This window comes from Calliphora vicina, chromosome 5 (assembly GCF_958450345.1).
Source record: "Calliphora vicina chromosome 5, idCalVici1.1, whole genome shotgun sequence".
In the NCBI taxonomy this organism is placed as follows: domain Eukaryota; kingdom Metazoa; phylum Arthropoda; class Insecta; order Diptera; family Calliphoridae; genus Calliphora; species Calliphora vicina.
The window spans coordinates 37,551,227-37,571,602 of NC_088784.1; the positions used below are offsets into that span (position 1 = coordinate 37,551,227).

Below are 20,376 nucleotides of genomic sequence, written 5' to 3' on the forward strand. Positions count from 1 at the left end.
TTTGTTTACTTTTCTAACGTTTCGTGACAAAATTGAAAACTGAAAAAATAAATTAAAAACATAAACAAATAATAAAAAGTGTCGTGAACAAATTGAAAACGGAAAAAATTAATAAAAAATGCGTTACTTCTCTTCAATAGTTCGTGAATTTTATATATCTAAAAAAATAAATGTAATATACATACATTTATTTTTTTTGTTGAAAATAAAATTATATTATGTATGTTTGTTTTGGTAATGTTTTTGACAAGTTCAGTATAGTTTTACACAAACAAAATGCCTGTTTTTCTTTTTGTTTTTGAATTGTTGTAGAGTTGCACAGACCTTATTAATAGACCTTGCCCACAACCATAAATTCTTAATTTCATGTCGGTAGGTCGATTATCATAAACTATTCAAAAAAAAGTTTTTTAAGTCCATATTTTGTAGAGTTGAACTCATTTAGGATCACGTGTGTTTAATTTCCTGTTTCAATATTATAGTAAATTCAAAAAGTACCATTTGAAGAACGAAAAAGTACCATCTGTTCTCCCTTTAAGGTACCTTAATCCAATTAAGCCTCCTATTTCTTTACACTTGCTTCTTTCTTTACACAACTATTTTGTATAAGGACTGAGATCGAAAAAATCTTAACATACATATATGGATGTGTCAGAAGCTAAAAGGATTAACTCCACTTTTCGAAAATTTCTCAATTTTGTTATATGTATTTATATTACTATCTAATTAGTTTGAAAATTATTTTGTTCTTCTATTATTTAATTTATGAGTAGTGACTACAACCATTTTTTTACCATTTTACCAGTTTAATTTTTTTTTTTTGCTACCATAGCGACAGGATGACAAATAATTTTTTTATAAAGTTTGACTTCAATTTCCGTGCTCTGTCTTTGGCCTCTAAATTTTTAGCAGCGTTCTTGTCAGGAACTTTTTTTACCTTGTATGTTGTTAAACCTGCATTGGCTTTAACTTTTCGTACCAAATAGTCCGAGTACTGAGCTAACTGGACTGCTTTCCTACCGGAAATGCTTTCTCTTTATTGGTTTTACAAACATCATGTGGACCAATCTTTCTACCTGAAATCAGTTTGACGACAGGTTTTGTTGAAAATATTTAATAATTTTAGTACGCACTTTTTTCTCGTCACTCATTTTAATCAGATTATCCACAATTGAACATAATTGACATTAAACATAATAACTGACATATTTTTCAAAAGTAACTTGATAAAAGTTTTAAGGAAAAACGTGTGTTAAGGTTTTTTCGATCTCACTCCTATATAGATATATTTTATATCGACGCAACAGAATATTTTCTTAGTGTAAAAAGTGGCGTAACACATTTTTGGGAAACAATCAACAGAGGTAAATGTATCATATATTTGACTGTCAGTCATGATTGTTTGTCATCAATCTTCAACTAACATAATCGTATTTTGGTATATGATTATTATCGGTGCCGAACCTGTATGACCTATATGAAAAAAAAACCCATTTTCGTAGTACCCGTCGGAACAGGACAAAGACAGAGGAGATATTCTACTCTCTCCCCTTCGCCTTTTTTAAACCACAATTATTTTTTTTCTTATCTAAACGCTGAAACGCAAACCAAAAATTCTTAGAACAAATGCCTTTAAAAATTGTGTGTATTTTTTAGAATTTAAAATTATTGTAAAAAATAGTTAATTTAATCATTTTGCATTTAGCTGTGTTTATTGATAAAACAAAAGAAAGACAGATAAATAGTAAAAAAAAGAAAACTACAACGTTTACGAGTACAAAAGATGTTTTTAAAATGTTTATCACGTTTTAAGTCTTGACTATAAAAACTTGATTTTGAATTTGAATTATTGTTTACGTATTTATGTACTTATACTAAGACTGACTGCAACTGACATCTGACGAAAACAGATTTTAAATAAATAAAAAAAATGGATTGTAATGTACTTGTATAAAGAATATTGTATTTACAGAACAATAGTACTTAGAAGAGCTGTGTACGTAAGAAACTATTAAATAAATTCTCCCAAGTATGACCATAATCTAACTTGTAATATTTTTTATTTCTACTAGAGAAACCCAGAATTCTAATGAAAAAACTAAAGTATTCTATTTTACTATTCTCGCCGATTGTCTACCCCTTTTTTAATATGTCTTCAGCCATCTACAGCTCGTACACTGATAAAAATATTGCGACAATTTACTTGTGCCTTTTGCATTCTCACTTTTGTTTCGCGTATTTATAAATCAAAAAACACTTTTAGTTTTTAGCAAAAATTCATTCGAATTTTATAAATATCTTCAACATCCGTATGATTGTAATTTAAATAAAATTCTATTGATTATTCCCCCTTTTTTTTGTAGTGCAATGAAATTTTTAATTTGTATTTAAAAAAATAAATTCAATTTAACTAGTGTTTTGATTGAATTTTTTTGTTTGCTTTTTATTGAGCAGTTTTTATTTTTACCAGGGGTTTATTTTGTTTTTAATTGAAATTTTGTTTTACTTACTCTTTTCATCGTATTTTATGTGGCATTAGTCAAGTTAGTGTGCGTTTATATATATAAGTGTGCATTTGTTGCAAGTTCGATATCCATGAATTATGTTCATTGTGCATATAATTCTGTGGAATATTGACCATTGTGATCTGTGGCAGAACATGTGTTGCACGTTGCAATTTTATGTATGTAAGTTGCTGTTATCTGCATGTATTTATTTATTTTTATTATTTCTATAGTTTAAATTTAATTTTGTTGCATGCCACAACCAACCAACCATCAGCCAAGCGAGAATGGTGAATGAAGTGTATAAATCTACATTTACGATGGTTGGTTGTAATGAACAATTTGTGGCAGAGTAGTATAATTTTAAAGGTTTTCTTGAAAATTTAAGAAAATAAATATAAACCAAAATTAACATTAAAGCAAAAATTTATTTTTTTAGAATATCAATTAACTGTATTTAATTTGATTAACCAAACTTTGAGCGAAAAATGTAACAAATTAGGACTTAAATATGTGTTTAATCTTTAACAAATTATTCTTCATTTCTTAAAGATATTAAAAAAAACTAAATAAATAAAAAATATTTTAAATCACTTTGGACTAGGATTGAATTCACAAAAATGTAATCTTACAAAGGTTGAATTAATTCGATTAGGAATTAATACGAAACAATAACAATAATATGTCAGCCATTACCAAACTACTTCTATGTAATGTAAAGTAAGCTGTTCAGTAATTGCACGTCTTTAACAAGTTTTTGCTGGGTAGTAATGTTTATCATTCATTAATAACAGGTTCAATAACATTAAACTAATCTGATTAATATAATAACCATGAATAAACTAACTGATTACTAAGGAGAGAGAGATCGAAAAAACTTTAACACACGTCTTTCCTTAAAATTTTTAACCCAAGTTTTATTTGATTTTTTTTTTGTTGATCAAGTTACCTTTGAAAAGTATGTCAGTTATTATGTTTAAGGTAAATTATTTTCATTTGTAGTTAATTTAGTTAAAATGAATGATTAGCAAAAATTGCGTACTAAAATTATTAAATATTTTCAACAAAACTCAAATTGGTCCTACAAAAAGTTGGCCAAACAATCAAAGGTCTGCCGTCAAACTGATTCCAATGTTATTAAATTGTATCGGGAAAACTTGTCCGTTGATAGAAAATCTGGTTCAGGTAGAAAGAATGGTCCACATGATATTTCTAAAGCCAATAAATAGAAAGCATTTTCAACAGATCCGATAGGAAAGCAGTCCGGTTAGCTCAATACTCGGACTATTTGGTACGAAAAGTTAAATCCAATGCAGGTTTAAAAACATACAAGTCTCAAAAAGTTCCTGACAGTAATTCTGCTAAAAAATTAGAGGTTAAAGACAGCACCGAAATTGAAGTAAAATTTTATACAAAAAATATACCTGCTGCATAATGGATGACGAATCATATGTTCTGGCAAATTTTTCGCAGCCTTCGGGGTCAATATTTTTATGTTGCTGATGCTCGAGGGAATGTTGTAGAAAAGTTTAGGACCCAAAAGCAGAAAATTGCAGTTGCGGCCAAAGATGCCAAGCATATGGGCAATTCCACGAGAATGACTACCACGACTGAAAAATCAAAAACCCTTGAAACTTTTTTTCAAGATCATTTGAATAGAAGAAAATAATAAAATGTTACTATGTAAAAGTATTTAGATAATATTACAACATTTTAAAGACAAAAATAATAGTTTAAACTGATTATATTTAATTTTTTTAATGTTTTAGTTATGTTTTAGGCTAAAATCCCAATTAGCTTGAGAGAAATGAATGAAATGAATTTGACTCTGATTGTTTTTTTGCTATTGTCAAATTGTTTATTGAAACCGAATGTATATTTTCTATTAATTTTTTTAGTTTTTGTATACATATATTTACAGAATATATATTGTTTTATTATAAAAGAAAAAATCTGTCACGTAAGGTATGTCACGTACGATATTAAATTTTATTTATTATAAATCATCCAAAGATTGTTTTTATTTAAATATAACGGATTGTAAAGGAAAAAATATTTGGTTTAGTGTAAGAAATTAAAAGAAAACATTCACGATTCGAATATTTTCGCATATTTCTACATGTATCTCAAAATGAGTTCCGTTTTATGTCCCGTACGACATACATACCCTTATTTCGCTCAATATTTTGGACAACAATATTTCGAAAGAACTTTTTATTATTTTAAAATATAGTACCCTCTGAATGGAACATAAAGACCAAATTATTTTTCAGATACTCAAATTTTTGCAAAATCTATTCCACTTTATAGGCTTACAAATGTCATGTACGATTATATGGAATTGCCCATATGTTACAAAGGGCTCTATAAATACCGATATTTACATCAAGGAATGTTTACGAAAGAGGATGCTTCCATTCATAAGATTTCTTAATGTGTCCACTTATTTTTGGCCTGATTTGGCATCCTGTCGCTATGATAAGCAAGGTCTTGAGTGGTACAAGAACAATAATGTGGTATTTGTACCAAGAGAGGCAAATCCTCAAAACTGCCCAGAACTAAAGCCAGTGCAGAGATATTGGGCTCTTGTTAAAAGAGAATTGAAGAGCACTAAAAAGGCGTCAAAAAGTCTGGTCGATTTTAAACGGAAATGGACTACCTGTTCGAAGAAAATGACAGAAAGCTCAATAAAAAACTTAATGGAAGGGTTTCCGGCAACGGTTCATAAATAAATCACTATTGATTAGAACTATAAAAATAAAATTTTTATAAGTTGTAATAATAATTTGAATCAAATAAAAAAATCAAAACTGCAGGTTTAGCGGTTTATTTTTTATTAACATTCATGTATGTCAAGATTTTTTCGATCTCACTCCTTAGGGCACAAATCTAAATTAAACAATAATCAAAAACAAGTTAAACTTACAATATAAACATATCGGTACCTCACATACAGATAACAATATGTACAAGAAATCGTTATTGTAACTTAATTATTTTAGTAACTATGTAAATAAATTTATACAAGTTCATTATCAAAAACATAGTTAGGTAATCATTTATTTATTTAAGAAGGTAAGGTAAAGAAAAGTGAAAAATAGAACACAATTTAATTGGAATTTATTAATTTTTGTATAAGTTTGGTTTGCAAAATTTTCAGGATCACAATAGTTATCAGAAAAGATGTATCTCCGTTTGCTTATTTTACTGTTCCTTGAGGAAATCATAGTTATATATCTAAAATTTGAGTACTAAAATTTGAAGACTATGAAAATAGTCTTCGAAGTTTGTCGCCGTTTCGCAATGTTGTGTTTTGGGTTCGGAACGGTTGATATATAAAGATTTCACTATTTACTACATTTTTTTATGATACCCTCGTATGATGCAATATATGAATGCTAAAATGTACTTGTGTAGTATGTATGGCGGCGATGACATTGCTCAGTTGGTGCATTCAATGCACAATAAGTAGGTCTATCGATAAGTGCTCTAATACCATATAATACATGTATGAATGCCTGCCTCTCTTGACAAATTGATTAACTCCCAAAAAACAAAAATGTGCAGAAAATTAGTTGTTTTTCTAATTTTTAAAATAATTTTTCAGTTATGTTGATTACAAATGTATCAATCAATTCCCGTGTGAATTCCCAAAACAACAATAATCTGTCCTTCAACGTAATTATTAATTAATCCTCGCTATGCAAAAGTCACTGGTAAATGGCACAGTGTTTGTAGAAAAATAAATAAATTGTTAAAATAACGAAAACACAGACAAAAGTTTATCATGTGGAAATTTGAACCAAGTTCCATTATTTAGTTGGCTTAAATAGCTTATTTAACAGTAGTTAGTTTCTTCTTTGTTTCTGTTTTCATTTAAATGCAAACTTTTTTACCATTTCATTCTTTTATTTAGTTTTTCTATTTAAAATTAATATGAGGAAAAACTCACACATGCGAATTGACAGCGCGCAGCAGTTATTACTTCTGTTCTTTGTGATGTCTGTTCGTGGTTTAAAGTTTTGTCTATTTCTTTGAATTCTTTAACTATATAATTTTCAGAAAAATATTTCATAATACAACAATTGCAAGTTTATAATAAAATTATGTGCAAAAATCATAGAATGGACTTATAAGTACATAAGTATTTAGCTATAAAATTGTTGTGTGAATTTTTATTTTATCTTTAGGTCAAAACTGCAATTGACTTGATAAAACAATGGAATTCTTTGTGTGAAGTAGTATTTAAGTTTATTCAAATAAAACGGTCGAGTAAAATGCTATATATGCAGGCCTGTCACAGAATTCCATTCCGATTGAAAGTCGCACTAAATTTGGCAAATTTGCTTCTTTAGAAATTGCCAAAGGAAACAATTTTCGGGAAATGCAGATAGGGAATATATAATGGAATCTGAAGAAGTAAAATTGAACAAAACATTCGAGAGTTTTAAATAAAATACTCCCATTTTTGAGACTATTTAACACCATTTTGTAATTTTTCCAATATTCATTCGGATTCTACTATATCGTGACAATTAATTGAATCAATATCTCTAAAAGACTGCGATGTATGCAACAAACAAATTCTTTCAGCTATTAGAAATATTAAAGAGGAATATTATCCTTCTATCATTTTAATCCAAATTTATATATGAAATAGAGAAATATATTCAGAAAAAAATATTTTTATCTAGAAGCTGATAAATTTATTTAGTTTATAATAATCTGCTTAAAATAAATCTTCTCACACGCTTACAAAAATGCTGAACGGATGAATCTTAGTGTTTTCAAAAGCATTACCTATTTATTACTTAACACATATTAGCGAGATTCTCAGCAAAAATGCGTAAAAGAAGCGAAATTTTTAAAATTTTACTGCTTTAAATCATATTCCGTTAGCTTAGTATACAAACGTGCTAAGTCCACTTAATATGAAAATTTAGATTTTAATACAAAACGATAGAATAAGCAAAAATACCTCAAACAGTTTACAAAGTTTGCAATTATTTCGTTTTTTTGCAAAATTATTATATCAGGCAAATGAAACATGTAATAATTGTTGATTTATTCATTAAATTTCAACCAACAAATTTTTCGAATTTTTATACCCTAACGTAACGTCCAAAAATATTAGTATATCACTTTCTGAGTCGATTATACGATGTCCGTCCGTCCGTCTGGTTGGCTGGCTGGCTGTCCATGTAAACCTTGTGCGCAGAAGATATTTCGATCAAATTTGGTACATATTATTTTTTCGGCCCAAGGACGAAGCCTATTGAAACTGGCTGAAATCGATCCATTATTTCACCTAGCCCCCATACAAATGTCCTTCCGAAATTGGACTTTATCGGTCATAAATGTTTAATTTATAAATGTATCTCCACAACTTGCGCTCCAAATAAGTTTTATATATACAAAATTCATGTCACCAAATTTTGTTACGATCGGTCCATAATTAGTCATAGCTCCCATATAGACCCGCTTCCGAAAATCACTTTAACGTGCATAAATCGCTTAAAAATGTTGGTATACTCACAAAATTCAACATAGTAAACTTTCATATAGACATAAATCACAAGACCTAATTTCATGGTGATCGGTCCATAATTGATCATAGCCCCCATATAAGGCCCACTTCCGAAAATCACTCAAAAATATAAATTATTGAATTTTTAAAAGAAAAATGTTTTGGCTCTTTTACTTAGTGGTCGGGCTTGACCGACCATACTCTTACTTGTTATTTCATAATTTTGACAATTATGATCATCTCAACTACAAATATCAAAAACGTTGCTCCCAATAAGTCACCACCGGCACTTCTTCTAAACTATGATTTCAGAACATTTTTTATCTCTCCTGTAAAATTTGTGAAAAGGGACTTAGCAGATTTGTCTCACTAAGCAAGAAATTTGTTTTTAAAATACATAAATTTTGTCAATTTGTTATGAACTTATATAAAAATTAATAATAAATTTGAATTGAATTGTATTTTATTATAATCTTTACTTTTATTTACATTTTTAAATAAATAAATGATTACCTAACCATGTTCTTGATAATGAACTTGTATAAATTGTGTGACTTTTTACACATTTGCTGAAATAATTAAGTTACAATCACGATTTCTTGTATATATTGTTATCTGTATGTGTTGTCCCCATTTGTTTTGATTGTAAATTTAACCAGCGTTTTATAATTGTTTAATTTAATATTATTTTGTGTTCTATTTTTAGTTATTCTTAGTCCTATTTGGTTCTACATAATATCGTTTTAATCAAGTGGAAAATGACGATATCGGTCCAAAATACAATTATTTTCTAAACCTTTTCAAATTCTACAAATCTTCTCTGTAGATCTCTTATTACAGTAGTGGCTAACCGTCTTACTGCACGTATGACGTTTCTGACAGTAGTGGCTAATGTAAAAACTGAAACGGCACCAATTAAGTTTACTCACAAGTTTAATTTTCCAGTATTTCCGATATTTGTGCTATAAAGATTGGGATTACAATTTTAGGATGTTTAGTATATGAAGGTCTCAAAATCGATTTCCATCACATACTATATATTTTTAAATTTGCGGATTGAATGACAAAATTATCTAATTAGACTTTTTTATAAATTTTATTAATATCATTTTAAATTTTCATTTTTATTGCATTCATTCAGACGTTGTCAACTCTTAAACATTTTTTTTGCAGTTATAGTTAAAAGCAAATTGGAATTGAAAAATACAAAATAATTACAATTGCACCAACCAGAACCACAACCAATTGAAAGATATTGAACTGTGGTCATAAGCGATAGAAAGAATACCACAACAGTGCACAAGTCCAATAAGAATTTTAAATACAAATGAAAATCTAGTATTAGAAAATTTTGACGAAAATTTGTTTATGGAGGTTTCTTTTCATAAATTAAATTATTGCAAATGTTTCATTTATATAATAGATTAGATTTTTAATTATCTCTTAATCCAGTAAGATGCTCTCGCTATTTACTTGAAACATTTGACATTTTCAGGATCAATACACTTTTTATTTATTTTTTATTTTTATCAAAATAATAGATACACCAACATTTATTTTTTAAAAACGAAAAAAAATAATGGTATATTGTAAAATTATAAAAAAAATTCAGTCGATTTTTATTTATAGTTAAAAGGAGAGTAAAAAACAAAAACAAAATATTTCATAATTAATAATAAATATTATAAAGTAAATTAAATTTCTTAAATTTCGAAAAATTTGGTGCTCATAATAATAGATACATTTTTAAAAATTCTTATTAAACAAAAGCTAATAAATTTTATCTTAAAAAAATTAGTTTCTTATTAAAGTAAAGCTAGTATCCAGTATATCCACCTTTGTTTTGTAAAACTTTCTCCACTCTTCTGGGCATACTGGATATCAAGTTCTGACACTTCTCCAATGGAATCTCGTACCATATTTTTTGCGTTTTCTCCCATAAATCGTCTTTATTTTTGAAGACTTCCTTCGAAAGCCTTATCTTTAATTCACTCCACAAGTTTTCTATTGGGTTTAAATCAGGGGATTGGCTGGGCCAGCTTAAAACAGGTACGTTATTCTCCAAGAACCAGTTTTTAACTAATCTTGAACTATGTTTTGGGTCGTTGTCCTGCTGGAATGTCCATATTAATGGCATATTTTCCGATGCATATGGAAGCATTACGTTTTCCAATATGTCTCTATACCCACTAGCATTCATGGTATCTTCTATTCGGAATATCGGACCAACACCATTCCATGAAAAGCAACCCCAAACCATTATGTTTCCCCCGCCATGTTTTACCGTCTTTTTTGTAAATTTAACGTGGAATTCTTTTCCTTTTGGTCGGCGTACATTTCTTTGGCAGTCGTTTCCAAACAAATTTATTTTTGTTTCGTCGCTCCATAAAATATTTCTCCATTTTTTTTCGCCTTCACACCCGGACCATTGTAAGTGCTCTTTAGCAAATTCTAATCTTGTCTTGATATTTTTTTGGCGCATTAGTGGCACTTTTCTGGCAATTCTTCCCGGCAATTTAGCTTGTAAAAGACGACGACGAACTGTTTGTGGACTGATTTCGTTACATAGCTCCGCAGAAATAACTTTCGATGATATGAAAGGGTCTTTTTTAACCATAAGGACGATCCGCCTATCTGTTTCTGGACTGGTTTTCTTTGGTCTACCGCGAGTTTCTCTTTTTTGTTTTTTAGATAAAGCATTTTGGACAAAATGTAAAGATCTTCCTATGCTCTTTGCTATTTCCCGTAATGATTTTCCTTGATTTCTCATCGTTTGAACAATTTTTTTCTCATCTTCGGTACAATGATGATTTCGTCCCATTTTCTTCAAAAGAGTCCTATTTTTTATAAAATTGTTGCTAAAATTTAAATTATACTTACTGTTTCACGTAAATAGGAACAAAAAATTGCACAAAAAAAAAAATTGTATATAAACAAATTACAAATTACTGATGTGTATCTATTTTTATGAGCAAATAATTTTTTGTAATTCAAATAAATTCGTTTTTAAAAATCAACATGAAAGCAAATAGTTGCCAGATTTTTGACTGACATGACATTTCCAGATAGAAATTTTAATAATATGATGTATTCTTAACGCTTGCGAGGAAATTTTCAATGTTACCGCCATTTAAATTTTTTCCAATTAGGTGTATCTATTATTTTGAGCAGATGTGTATATTGTTTTATTAGAAGAGAAAAATCTGTCACGTACGGTATGTCACGTACGATATTAAATTTTATTTATTATAAAATCATCCAAAGATTGTTTTTATTTAAATATAAATGTTTTAAAATTAATATAACTTTATAAGTAGACTTTTACAAATATGAAATACACCCAGCAAAAACTTTTAATATGAAATACAATTACTGCCTGTTTCTCTAAATGCGAACGAACGTTTTCTTTCGTATTTTAAATTGAAAACAACAAATAAATTTTATTTTTTTTTGTTTCCAATATAAAATATTGAAAAATTGAACTAATCAGAAGCCACTACAAAACGTCTCAGCATTATCTTTTTATTTTGAAAGGATCAGGAGCAGTTTTCCCTTCCGATGAATATAACATATCGAGCCCTAACAGCGACAATATCTTAACCAACAATATATAGTATTAGATTTTCATTAGTTAATGCAAATCGATAATTTATGATTTAAGCTTAAATCCACCTAAACATGTAAATAATCTTAAGAAAGCATTCTTGTAAAGTTTGCTGTTATGCACTTAAGATATTTTTATGGTTAGGGCTCGATATTTTTAATTTCTTGTTATAATTATGTGAACACAAGTGTTGACACACAGTGTTTACTAAATCATAAAGATAAGAACATTTTGATATATAACATAATACAAATGCTTGTGTACGCTTTATTATTTATTATTATTATTACTATACTATTGTTGTTGTTATTTTATAACATATTTTACTTCCTCTTTTTTATACGACTCTGGCACTACTCGCCTTCTTTGAATATTGTAAATTATGCGGAGCACAAAATGCTTGCTAAACAATAATGCATTTGTTAAATTATTCGTTTACATTTATGTATTTTACAAGTACAAAGATACAATTGCATCAATTCGTACCTTTTATGGGATTCCCCCTACGTTACCCCTTACGTGCCCCACTGTCACCATTTACATAAAATTCACGTAACTTTTTTTTGTGTGATTTTAAGCTTAATAATTGATAACAACAATAAAAAAGACACAAAAAAAAACAAAAATAGAAAAAATATTAAATAAAAATGTATGACCAGCAATTTGGCAAATTTAATATTTAAAGTAGCCTGGCGTTTGCTGGCTGAAATTTATATTCGGGAATACCTTAATTGATAAAGAAATTCACATAATACACTAAACACTGTAGTACTACACATACTTATGTACTACCTCTAAATGTGTATGAATGTAAAGGGTGTTTTTTTAAGCAAGATAAAACTTGAAATTGTAAAAAATTAAATAAAAAGTAAATTTTAATCAAACTTTTTTTTTTACTCGAAAGATCAATACATAGCATTAAGATTTGAAAATGATTTCGGGCATATGGTCACCGCGCATTCTGGACGATCAATTTTCGGCCTCTTTTGCGATCATCACGAATAACACGAACAATGTTGGCCTCCAAGTTGTCTATTGCGAATCGGTGTCTGATTTTCGAAGTAAGTTTGGATAATTTGTTCAGGCTTCAATTTTCGTGATGATTTGCCAGAGTAAAGCATGACAGTTAACCCTTTCATAAGTTATACAGGGCTTAAAAATCACCCTTTATATTGGTATTTTTTTAATTATTTAGTATACGAAGTATTTTGCTTACGCTTTTTGTATATTAATTTATTTATTATTTGATCATTTTGATTTTTATTATTTTTTTGTTGTTTTGAGTTTGTTTACATTTGATTTGTTTTGCTCTTTCCTTTGCTTTTAGTATTCTGTTTTCATTACTATTTTTTTTTTTGTTATTTGTTTTGCTTTTATTTTTTTTGTGTGTCAAGCTAAATGCCTGTTAATTGAATTGAGGGGTTTTCTCGTGAATTCAATTCAATGACATTGAAATTTACTTATTTAAGCTTGTTAAGAGAATCGATTTTTTTCGTCAAATTAAAAGAGATATTTTAACTTGTTAAAAAGTATTTTTGTCATATTAAGTACGAGGGTGGGTCAATAAGTCCATGACTTCTTCCCGGCTCTTAATTGAAAGGGCTTTTGTCAACAGGCATCTGCCAGTTGACTCCTGTCAAAGTTGGAACAAGCTGTGCAATTTAGTTTGTGTTTCACAGCCATTGATAGCTGACTACCTCGTGACTTGATGATTAATTGGGAAAAAGTGATTTTCTTCTGCTCATTAAACATTATTTTTTGCGGAAAAAACCATCACTAAAACAATTGCAAAGTTTGATAAACACTATGGAAACTCTGCATCATCAATTTCAATGGTAAAAAAGTAGTTTACTGAATTCGTTGTGACCGTAAAAGCACGGAAGATGTCGAACGTTCTGGACACCCAGTCTATACAGATCTATACACCCGAAACAATTGAAAAAAAATCGGGAGATTGAAAGTGCGAGAGATTGTGGAAGCCACGGCATCTCACATGGCTTAGTGGTTTCTATTTTAAATGATAACTTGGGCATGAGAAAAAATAATTAATGACCAAACCAAATGTATGCACCAAGTTTCACCAAATTACTTTTATAATCTCTTGCGCGAAATAAAAATAAGAGCAAAAAATAATCATTGCAAACAGATTAGCTACTATACAAATAACCTTTGAGGGATAATGTCCGATCTTTTCCCCAAAATAATAACATACATTTTCTAATCAATAAAATTTCTTTCTTTTCAGATACTCTTTTATTAGATTGTCTTAGACTGATCATCTATTAGATCGAACATCAATATGACATCTTCTATGGAAAGTGACACCAATACCGAATGGCTGGAAGATCTTTTAAAAGAAGTTCAATTAGAACAGTTCCTAGAACGAATACGTGATGACTTACAGGTTACACGACTGGCACATTTCGATTATGTGCAAGCCGAAGACTTGGAACGTTGTGGTCTGGGTAAGCCGGCCATTAGACGTTTAATGGAAGCGGTGCGCAAGAAAAAAGCCCATCAATGGCGTAAAAATATTCTATCGAAATTAATTGGCGGCGGTAAACAGCCATCGTCGAAGAAATCTTCAAATGCCACAAACAAAGATAAACAGCAAAATACTCAATTGACCTGCCTAATACACGAGAAGGATATAACGCTGGGCAATAAATTGGGCGATGGTTCATTTGGTGTAGTACGCAGGGGTGAATGGTTGACAGCTCCTAATGGCAAACATTTGCCAGTGGCAGTAAAGGTGGGATTTAGTTTTATTATGGTATAAAATTATTTTTTAATATTTATTCATTAAATTTTAGGTCCTTAAAGCTGACAATCTTACACAACCTGGCATTATAGAGGATTTTTTTCGTGAGGTGCAGGCTATGCATGCCTTAGATCATTCAAATTTGGTGCGTTTGTATGGTGTGGTGCTATCCCAACCCATGATGATGATTACAGAATTGGCGGAACGTGGTTCCCTGCTCGATACTTTGCGCAAACAGTGCAAACATACTCCCTTGACCACCATTTGGAATTGGTCTGTTCAAATTGCCACTGGCATGGCCTATTTGGAACATAAACGGTTTTTACATCGCGATTTGGCCTGCCGCAATGTTTTATTGGCCTCAGGAAATAAAATCAAAATAGGTGATTTTGGTTTGATGAGAGCTCTACCTCAAGAAGACGACTGTTATGTTATGTCTGAACATAAAAAAGTTCCTTTTCCCTGGTGTGCCCCAGAGTCTTTGCGCTTTAGGCAATTTTCTCATGCCTCGGACACCTGGATGTTTGGTGTTACTTTGTGGGAAATGTTTACCTTCGGTGAAGATCCTTGGGTGGGTTTAAATGGTTCACAAATTTTGCGTAAAATTGATAGAGAAGGTGAACGTCTACATCATCCCGAAGCTTGTCCACCGGATGTCTATGAAATGATGTTACAATGCTGGGATAAAACTCCAGCTGAGCGGCCTACTTTTGCAGCCATAAAGTAGGTTTCCGTTTTTCTTTGTATAAACTAGAATTTCCTATTAAAATTATTTATATTTTTTTTTTTTTTTTATATAGAGAATTTTTGGTTGGCGTATCACCACAACTTGTCAAAGCGAGCAAGGCATTCAATGAATCAAATCGTTTACAAATCGATGCAGGCGATACCATTGCCATCGTTGATGGTAGACCCGAACTTAAACTGATTAAGGGACAAAACCAAAGAACATTCGATATAGGCATATTTCCAAGTCAAATACTCGAGAAAACCAAACAAACCAACAGTGACCTCATACGACCTATGCATGAAAATCTCAGAGCAACTGGTCATTCGGGTTCACCGTTTGGTTTCTGCTGGGGCGGAGCTGGCACTATGGCCACTAGTAGTAGTGAAATGCATGCAGAAAGAGCTCGTAAAACGGCTTCTTTGCAGGCTCACTCCATGCAACAGTTGCATCATGCTAAAGAACGCAAATCAATTGTTAGCAAACAATTCTCCTACAATAAGCTGGTAAACGAGAGAGCAGTCGAGTTGCAGCGCCACCAATCAATGCAGGCGGCAGCTGGAGCGAATGGAAAAAATAAAAGTGGCAAAAATAAAGGACCACTGAGACCTCCCCCACCGCAATTGCAGCAGCAACAAGAAGGTATACTAATTGATATATCCCCAGAATTTGGTGGTGGTAGTGGTCCTTCCCCCTCCACACAAAATCCCTTACTACACTTGGGTGAAAGTTCATCAATGCATGTTGACAGCTCATTTTGTATACTCGACGCTCCCATTGAAGTGCCTACCGAAGGAGAGGAATATTTGGACAATGATGCGTCCTCCTCATGTGTTATGCCTACAACGCCTACAGCTTTGACTCATAATAATTTTGATTTTGGTGCTTCGCCCTCACGTCTACATCCTCCTCCCTATCAAATGCCACCCACGTACTCCAATACAATGGAATTTAGTCAGCAGCAGCCAACACCAACACGAGATCCCTTTGATACCAGCAGAATTAGTTTAAATGGTAGCAATGGCACGAACACAACAAATGATGATATTAATGCTTTATACTCGAATGTAATAAAACCCCAACAACAGGATACTCCTCTAAGGTAAGTTTTTGCAAATGCCAGATAATTGTTATAAATAACTTTCACTAATTTTCAATTTGATTTACTTTCTAGAAATACTTTCCTACAAAATTCCAATTACAATAGTCCTTCGGCACGTAAAAGTTTGTTTGGTGGTCCAGGGCCAGCCTCAAGCGCATCGAACATATCATTGGCAGGCAACAAAGAAAACATACCTCAAATGCCTGCAGAAACAACTACCAACAACTTAGCAGGACTTCGGCAATATGAAACCACAAAAATACAATCTACCACAATTTCAGCTGCTGAAGATTCAGCATTGCAAAAGAACTTAAGTACTCTTAGCTTGGAAAAGCAAACAACAAATACAGTAACCGCAGCAGCCTCTGTAGTCACCACCAGTAATGAACAAGTTATGTTGGATAAAAGTTTTATAGCCGAACTGGAAAAGGACATGTATTCGAATAAGGGACAGAATGACTATGAACGTAATTCGACACAAATGTATGCCAACAAGGAGGTGGCCTTTAAGCAAAATCTAACACCACTTAAGAATTCAGGGGCTAGCCATTCAAACCACTCTAGTCCTGCTTCAAACAGTGGGGCATCGCCAAAAATGCACAACATTGAAAGGCAGGCAGGGCAATACAATGCTTTAGAGAATCGTAATAGTGTATACAGTGCCACAACACCAGAAACTCATGCGCAGAAACCAAATAATTTGGAAAACGCTTCAGCTGTGGCAGCCAACAACACTCAAAGTGTGGTAAATCGTATATGGTACGAAAGGGTAGCAAATCAAACGGAATATTATGCCCAACCAGCTTTAGAGAACATCTACTCGAATCAAGGCATCTATCAAGCCACACCAGTTGCAACGGCCACATCAGCAGCCAGCGGCAATGAAACTAATCATAGTTTTGTGGCTATATCTAATCGTGTGGTTGCTCCAAAAGCTGCTAATCCAGTGTATGCTTCGTCCGCTTCCATCTATGGCAGTGTGACTGGGCATAATATGTACGATTCGGTAGCACCAACACCCTCCACCTACTACGGCCAATTACCTTTAAGTCATCAATCCAATAGTAATGGCCAAATCTACTCGAATGGCAATGGTACTGCAACAGCACAGCCTGCTATTTACGATGAGGTTACGCTAGATGATTACCTAAGGCCACATCGTCCTGCCCCCTTAGCACCACCACAGTTATCTGCGCAACAAATTCAGAGGCGTCTGGAAAAATTAAAGAAACAACAAGAGTCACAAATGGAGGGCAGCAGCTCATTGTATGCACCACCGCCCTCGGACTACGAGCGGGAACATCAGAAAATACAACAGATGATGCAAGATTTAGGACCAAATACTCAAGAATTAGATGTACGCAATGCTTTAAGAGCTGCCAGTGGTGATACGAACTTAGCTATAAGACACTATAAAATTGATCAATTATCAAGGTGAGTTTGAAATAAGGAGAATGAATTAAAGAGTAGGTTGGGATATGGGGAAATTATCTGTAGACCTGGTGGGACAATTAAATAAATGCATTGTATCGTGAGGACTTCGATGACAGGTGGGGCAACGGTTTAAAGTGCCAAGAACGATTCGTTCTCCGTAGCAATTGAGGAAACTGCACCAACCGGCTCTTAATTGTGCCAATATTGATCTTGAATGCCTGGTTAATTGTCTCTCACAATCCGAGATCGCAGGGGGTAGCCATTAATGGCTTCAGAAACGACGTCCGATGGTATGACGTCTTGGATGTCGCTGCGAAAGTCCTTCCGGGAAGGGGATCCTGCATCATAATCTGATGGTTGGGGTGACTCGGAAGATGGCATGCCAACAGGAACTGTCTAGTCAACAACAAATTATGTTGTCTGACCGACAGTTCGCCTTGTATGTCACTACAATCGTCTCTTTGTTTATGCCTCAAGATGTGCCAGCTATTTCTGACCTTTTGGTTGATGTAAATTGCGTACCTTGAAAAGTGAAGCAGGCTGTCGAAGACTACCCGTAAAATTTTCGGCTTTTGAACCTTGGGAATAGTTCGACCGGGATATTGAGCGCCGTCCTTACTTCTTTAGTCTAAGAGGTAATAAGGGACATCGAAGTTTTCGGAGCAGATAACCTGAAAGTTATTAAAAACTATTTTAATTATTTATATCTGGGTCATTGGCTGGTAACGAGTGCTGGGCAATGTGGGGCAGGTTAGAAGACAATTAAAAGATCAACTGTATCGTGGGGGCTCTTTAAGTAAATTATGATTTAAATTGCTAGGAATAATTCGTTCAGCGTAGAAGTTGAGATTACTGCACCAACCGGTGGAATTAGCTTCTTATTATAAAATATTGCAGGGGGTGTTCAGAATTACACATAAATGAAAAAAATGAAATTAATGCGTCGTGAATGGGGATCCTACATCTGAATCTTCTGATGGTTGGGATACTGGGCAGGTGACAAGCCAAAATGAATTTCAAGCATTTATATTCTTAACCTGTGATCTCAACAAACTTTTGTCTGTCAGATAGCAATACAGCATTTGACATGGTTGGAAGGAGCAGAGTTCCTGATGTCCTGTTTTACAATGGAGTGATCTACTTTCGCTGCTTTGGATTTATAAAAATAAATTGACGCTGATTAATAAGATCAAACTTTTCCTATAGGTGATAATTGGGAAATATGGCGGTATAATTCCCCAAGAGTAGCGGGTTTGTCTTGCTAAATAATGGTGATAATTGGAAAATAGGGCGGTATAATTCCCCAAGAGTAGCGGGTTTGTTTTGCTAAATAATGTAAATTATACCGAAAACTTTTTCAGATATCGGGAAACGAGAGACCTTAAAATTATGTAAGGTATTGCGAATCTACTTGCCTTCAGCTGAACAATTTGGTTGAAGTGAGTTCAGCTGATATGAGAAGTTTTCTCTCGTCCTGTTCGACAGTTTTTAAGTCAGATCTCTTTTGAATTTTAAAATTACTTCATATTTTTTTCTTAATAAAGCAATATTGCAACTGTAGAATACATCGGTTGGGCGTCAGGTGAAAAACTGATAGGAAGTTTAGCAAATTTACATTCTCGCAGTAGATACAAAACTATAAATGAAATCAAAAGTACATAAAATTCTATCTTCTGTATTAAATATTGTTTTAAATTTTAACTAATATTGTAATTTTTCTATTCTTTCAGACTTGGTCTTGCTAATCGCTCTCAATGTGAACAAGCTTTACAAAAAACTGGCTGGAGTTTAGAACTTGCAGCTGCGGTTTTATTAGAATCTACTTCCTAAGCTTAATACAAAATAGAAAACATCAACATAATCCAATACAATACATCAGACAGCTCCTTAAATACCCATCAAATCATTCCATTGTTCCCGATTAAACGAAAACACACAGAAGTATTATGACTATTTAAAACATAGAATGAATTGAATTGATGAAACCTGTTATTTTAAAATGTGATTTAAATCAGTACAATTACGAACAAAATGATAACACTATAAAATTAATTTGTTTTTTTAACGAATTTTTTAACAAATCCCTAAACACTAATAATATTTTTTTAATTCAAGAAAACTAAAATTTAAAAAAAGAAATAATAGTACGAACAATAAAACCGTCCTTGTTTAGAATTGATATCAGTTTAATATACCAAATTTTATATTTAAATTAATATTGAGTCATCCAATCAATCATCTACAAACCATTTTATACATTTGTTATATTTATATTTAAGAATTGTGTACGATAAAACCAATTTTAATAAGCAACGATTTACTATAATTTGGGATTATCAAATTTAAAAATATGCCAACTGTATAGTTATGAAGTTAGTTTTAAATTGAAGTTTTTTTTAACGTTCGATACAGCCTTTAGTTTTGAAATGATTTCGCTTCCAAATGTTACAAATCCTCAACAGTTTAAAATATAAATATTTTAACCTTAAAATATACCCAATGATATTAACAACTGATTTTATACAGTTGACTTATTATTTACATTTGAAATCAAAATTTTTTTTATATAAAAATGTTTGCTTCCCAATTATTTGTCTATGCAAAAATAAAAATAAAAACTTATCATTGTATGTATTGAAATAATAATTGTTATGCATGCTTTGATCGTTTTTAATGTAATTGTAAATATTTATATTTTTTATAACTAAATTATTATT

At 31.7% G+C, this 20,376-nt stretch overlaps 1 protein-coding gene across 1 annotated transcript in view; it reads left to right on the forward strand.

Annotated features, from left to right (window-relative positions):
• Positions 1 to 19,509, forward strand: part of Ack (activated Cdc42 kinase) — a 31,975-nt gene extending 12,466 nt beyond the window's left edge. The window contains exons 2-6 of the mRNA XM_065511054.1: positions 13,881 to 14,387; positions 14,449 to 15,119; positions 15,197 to 16,225; positions 16,298 to 17,659; positions 19,390 to 19,509. Of these exons, the coding sequence (XP_065367126.1) occupies positions 13,935 to 14,387; positions 14,449 to 15,119; positions 15,197 to 16,225; positions 16,298 to 17,659; positions 19,390 to 19,489 (3,615 nt within the window). The 5' untranslated portion in view covers positions 13,881 to 13,934 and the 3' untranslated portion in view covers positions 19,490 to 19,509. The remainder of the gene's footprint in view (positions 1 to 13,880; positions 14,388 to 14,448; positions 15,120 to 15,196; positions 16,226 to 16,297; positions 17,660 to 19,389) is intronic.
• Positions 19,510 to 20,376: the final 867 nt, after the last annotated feature.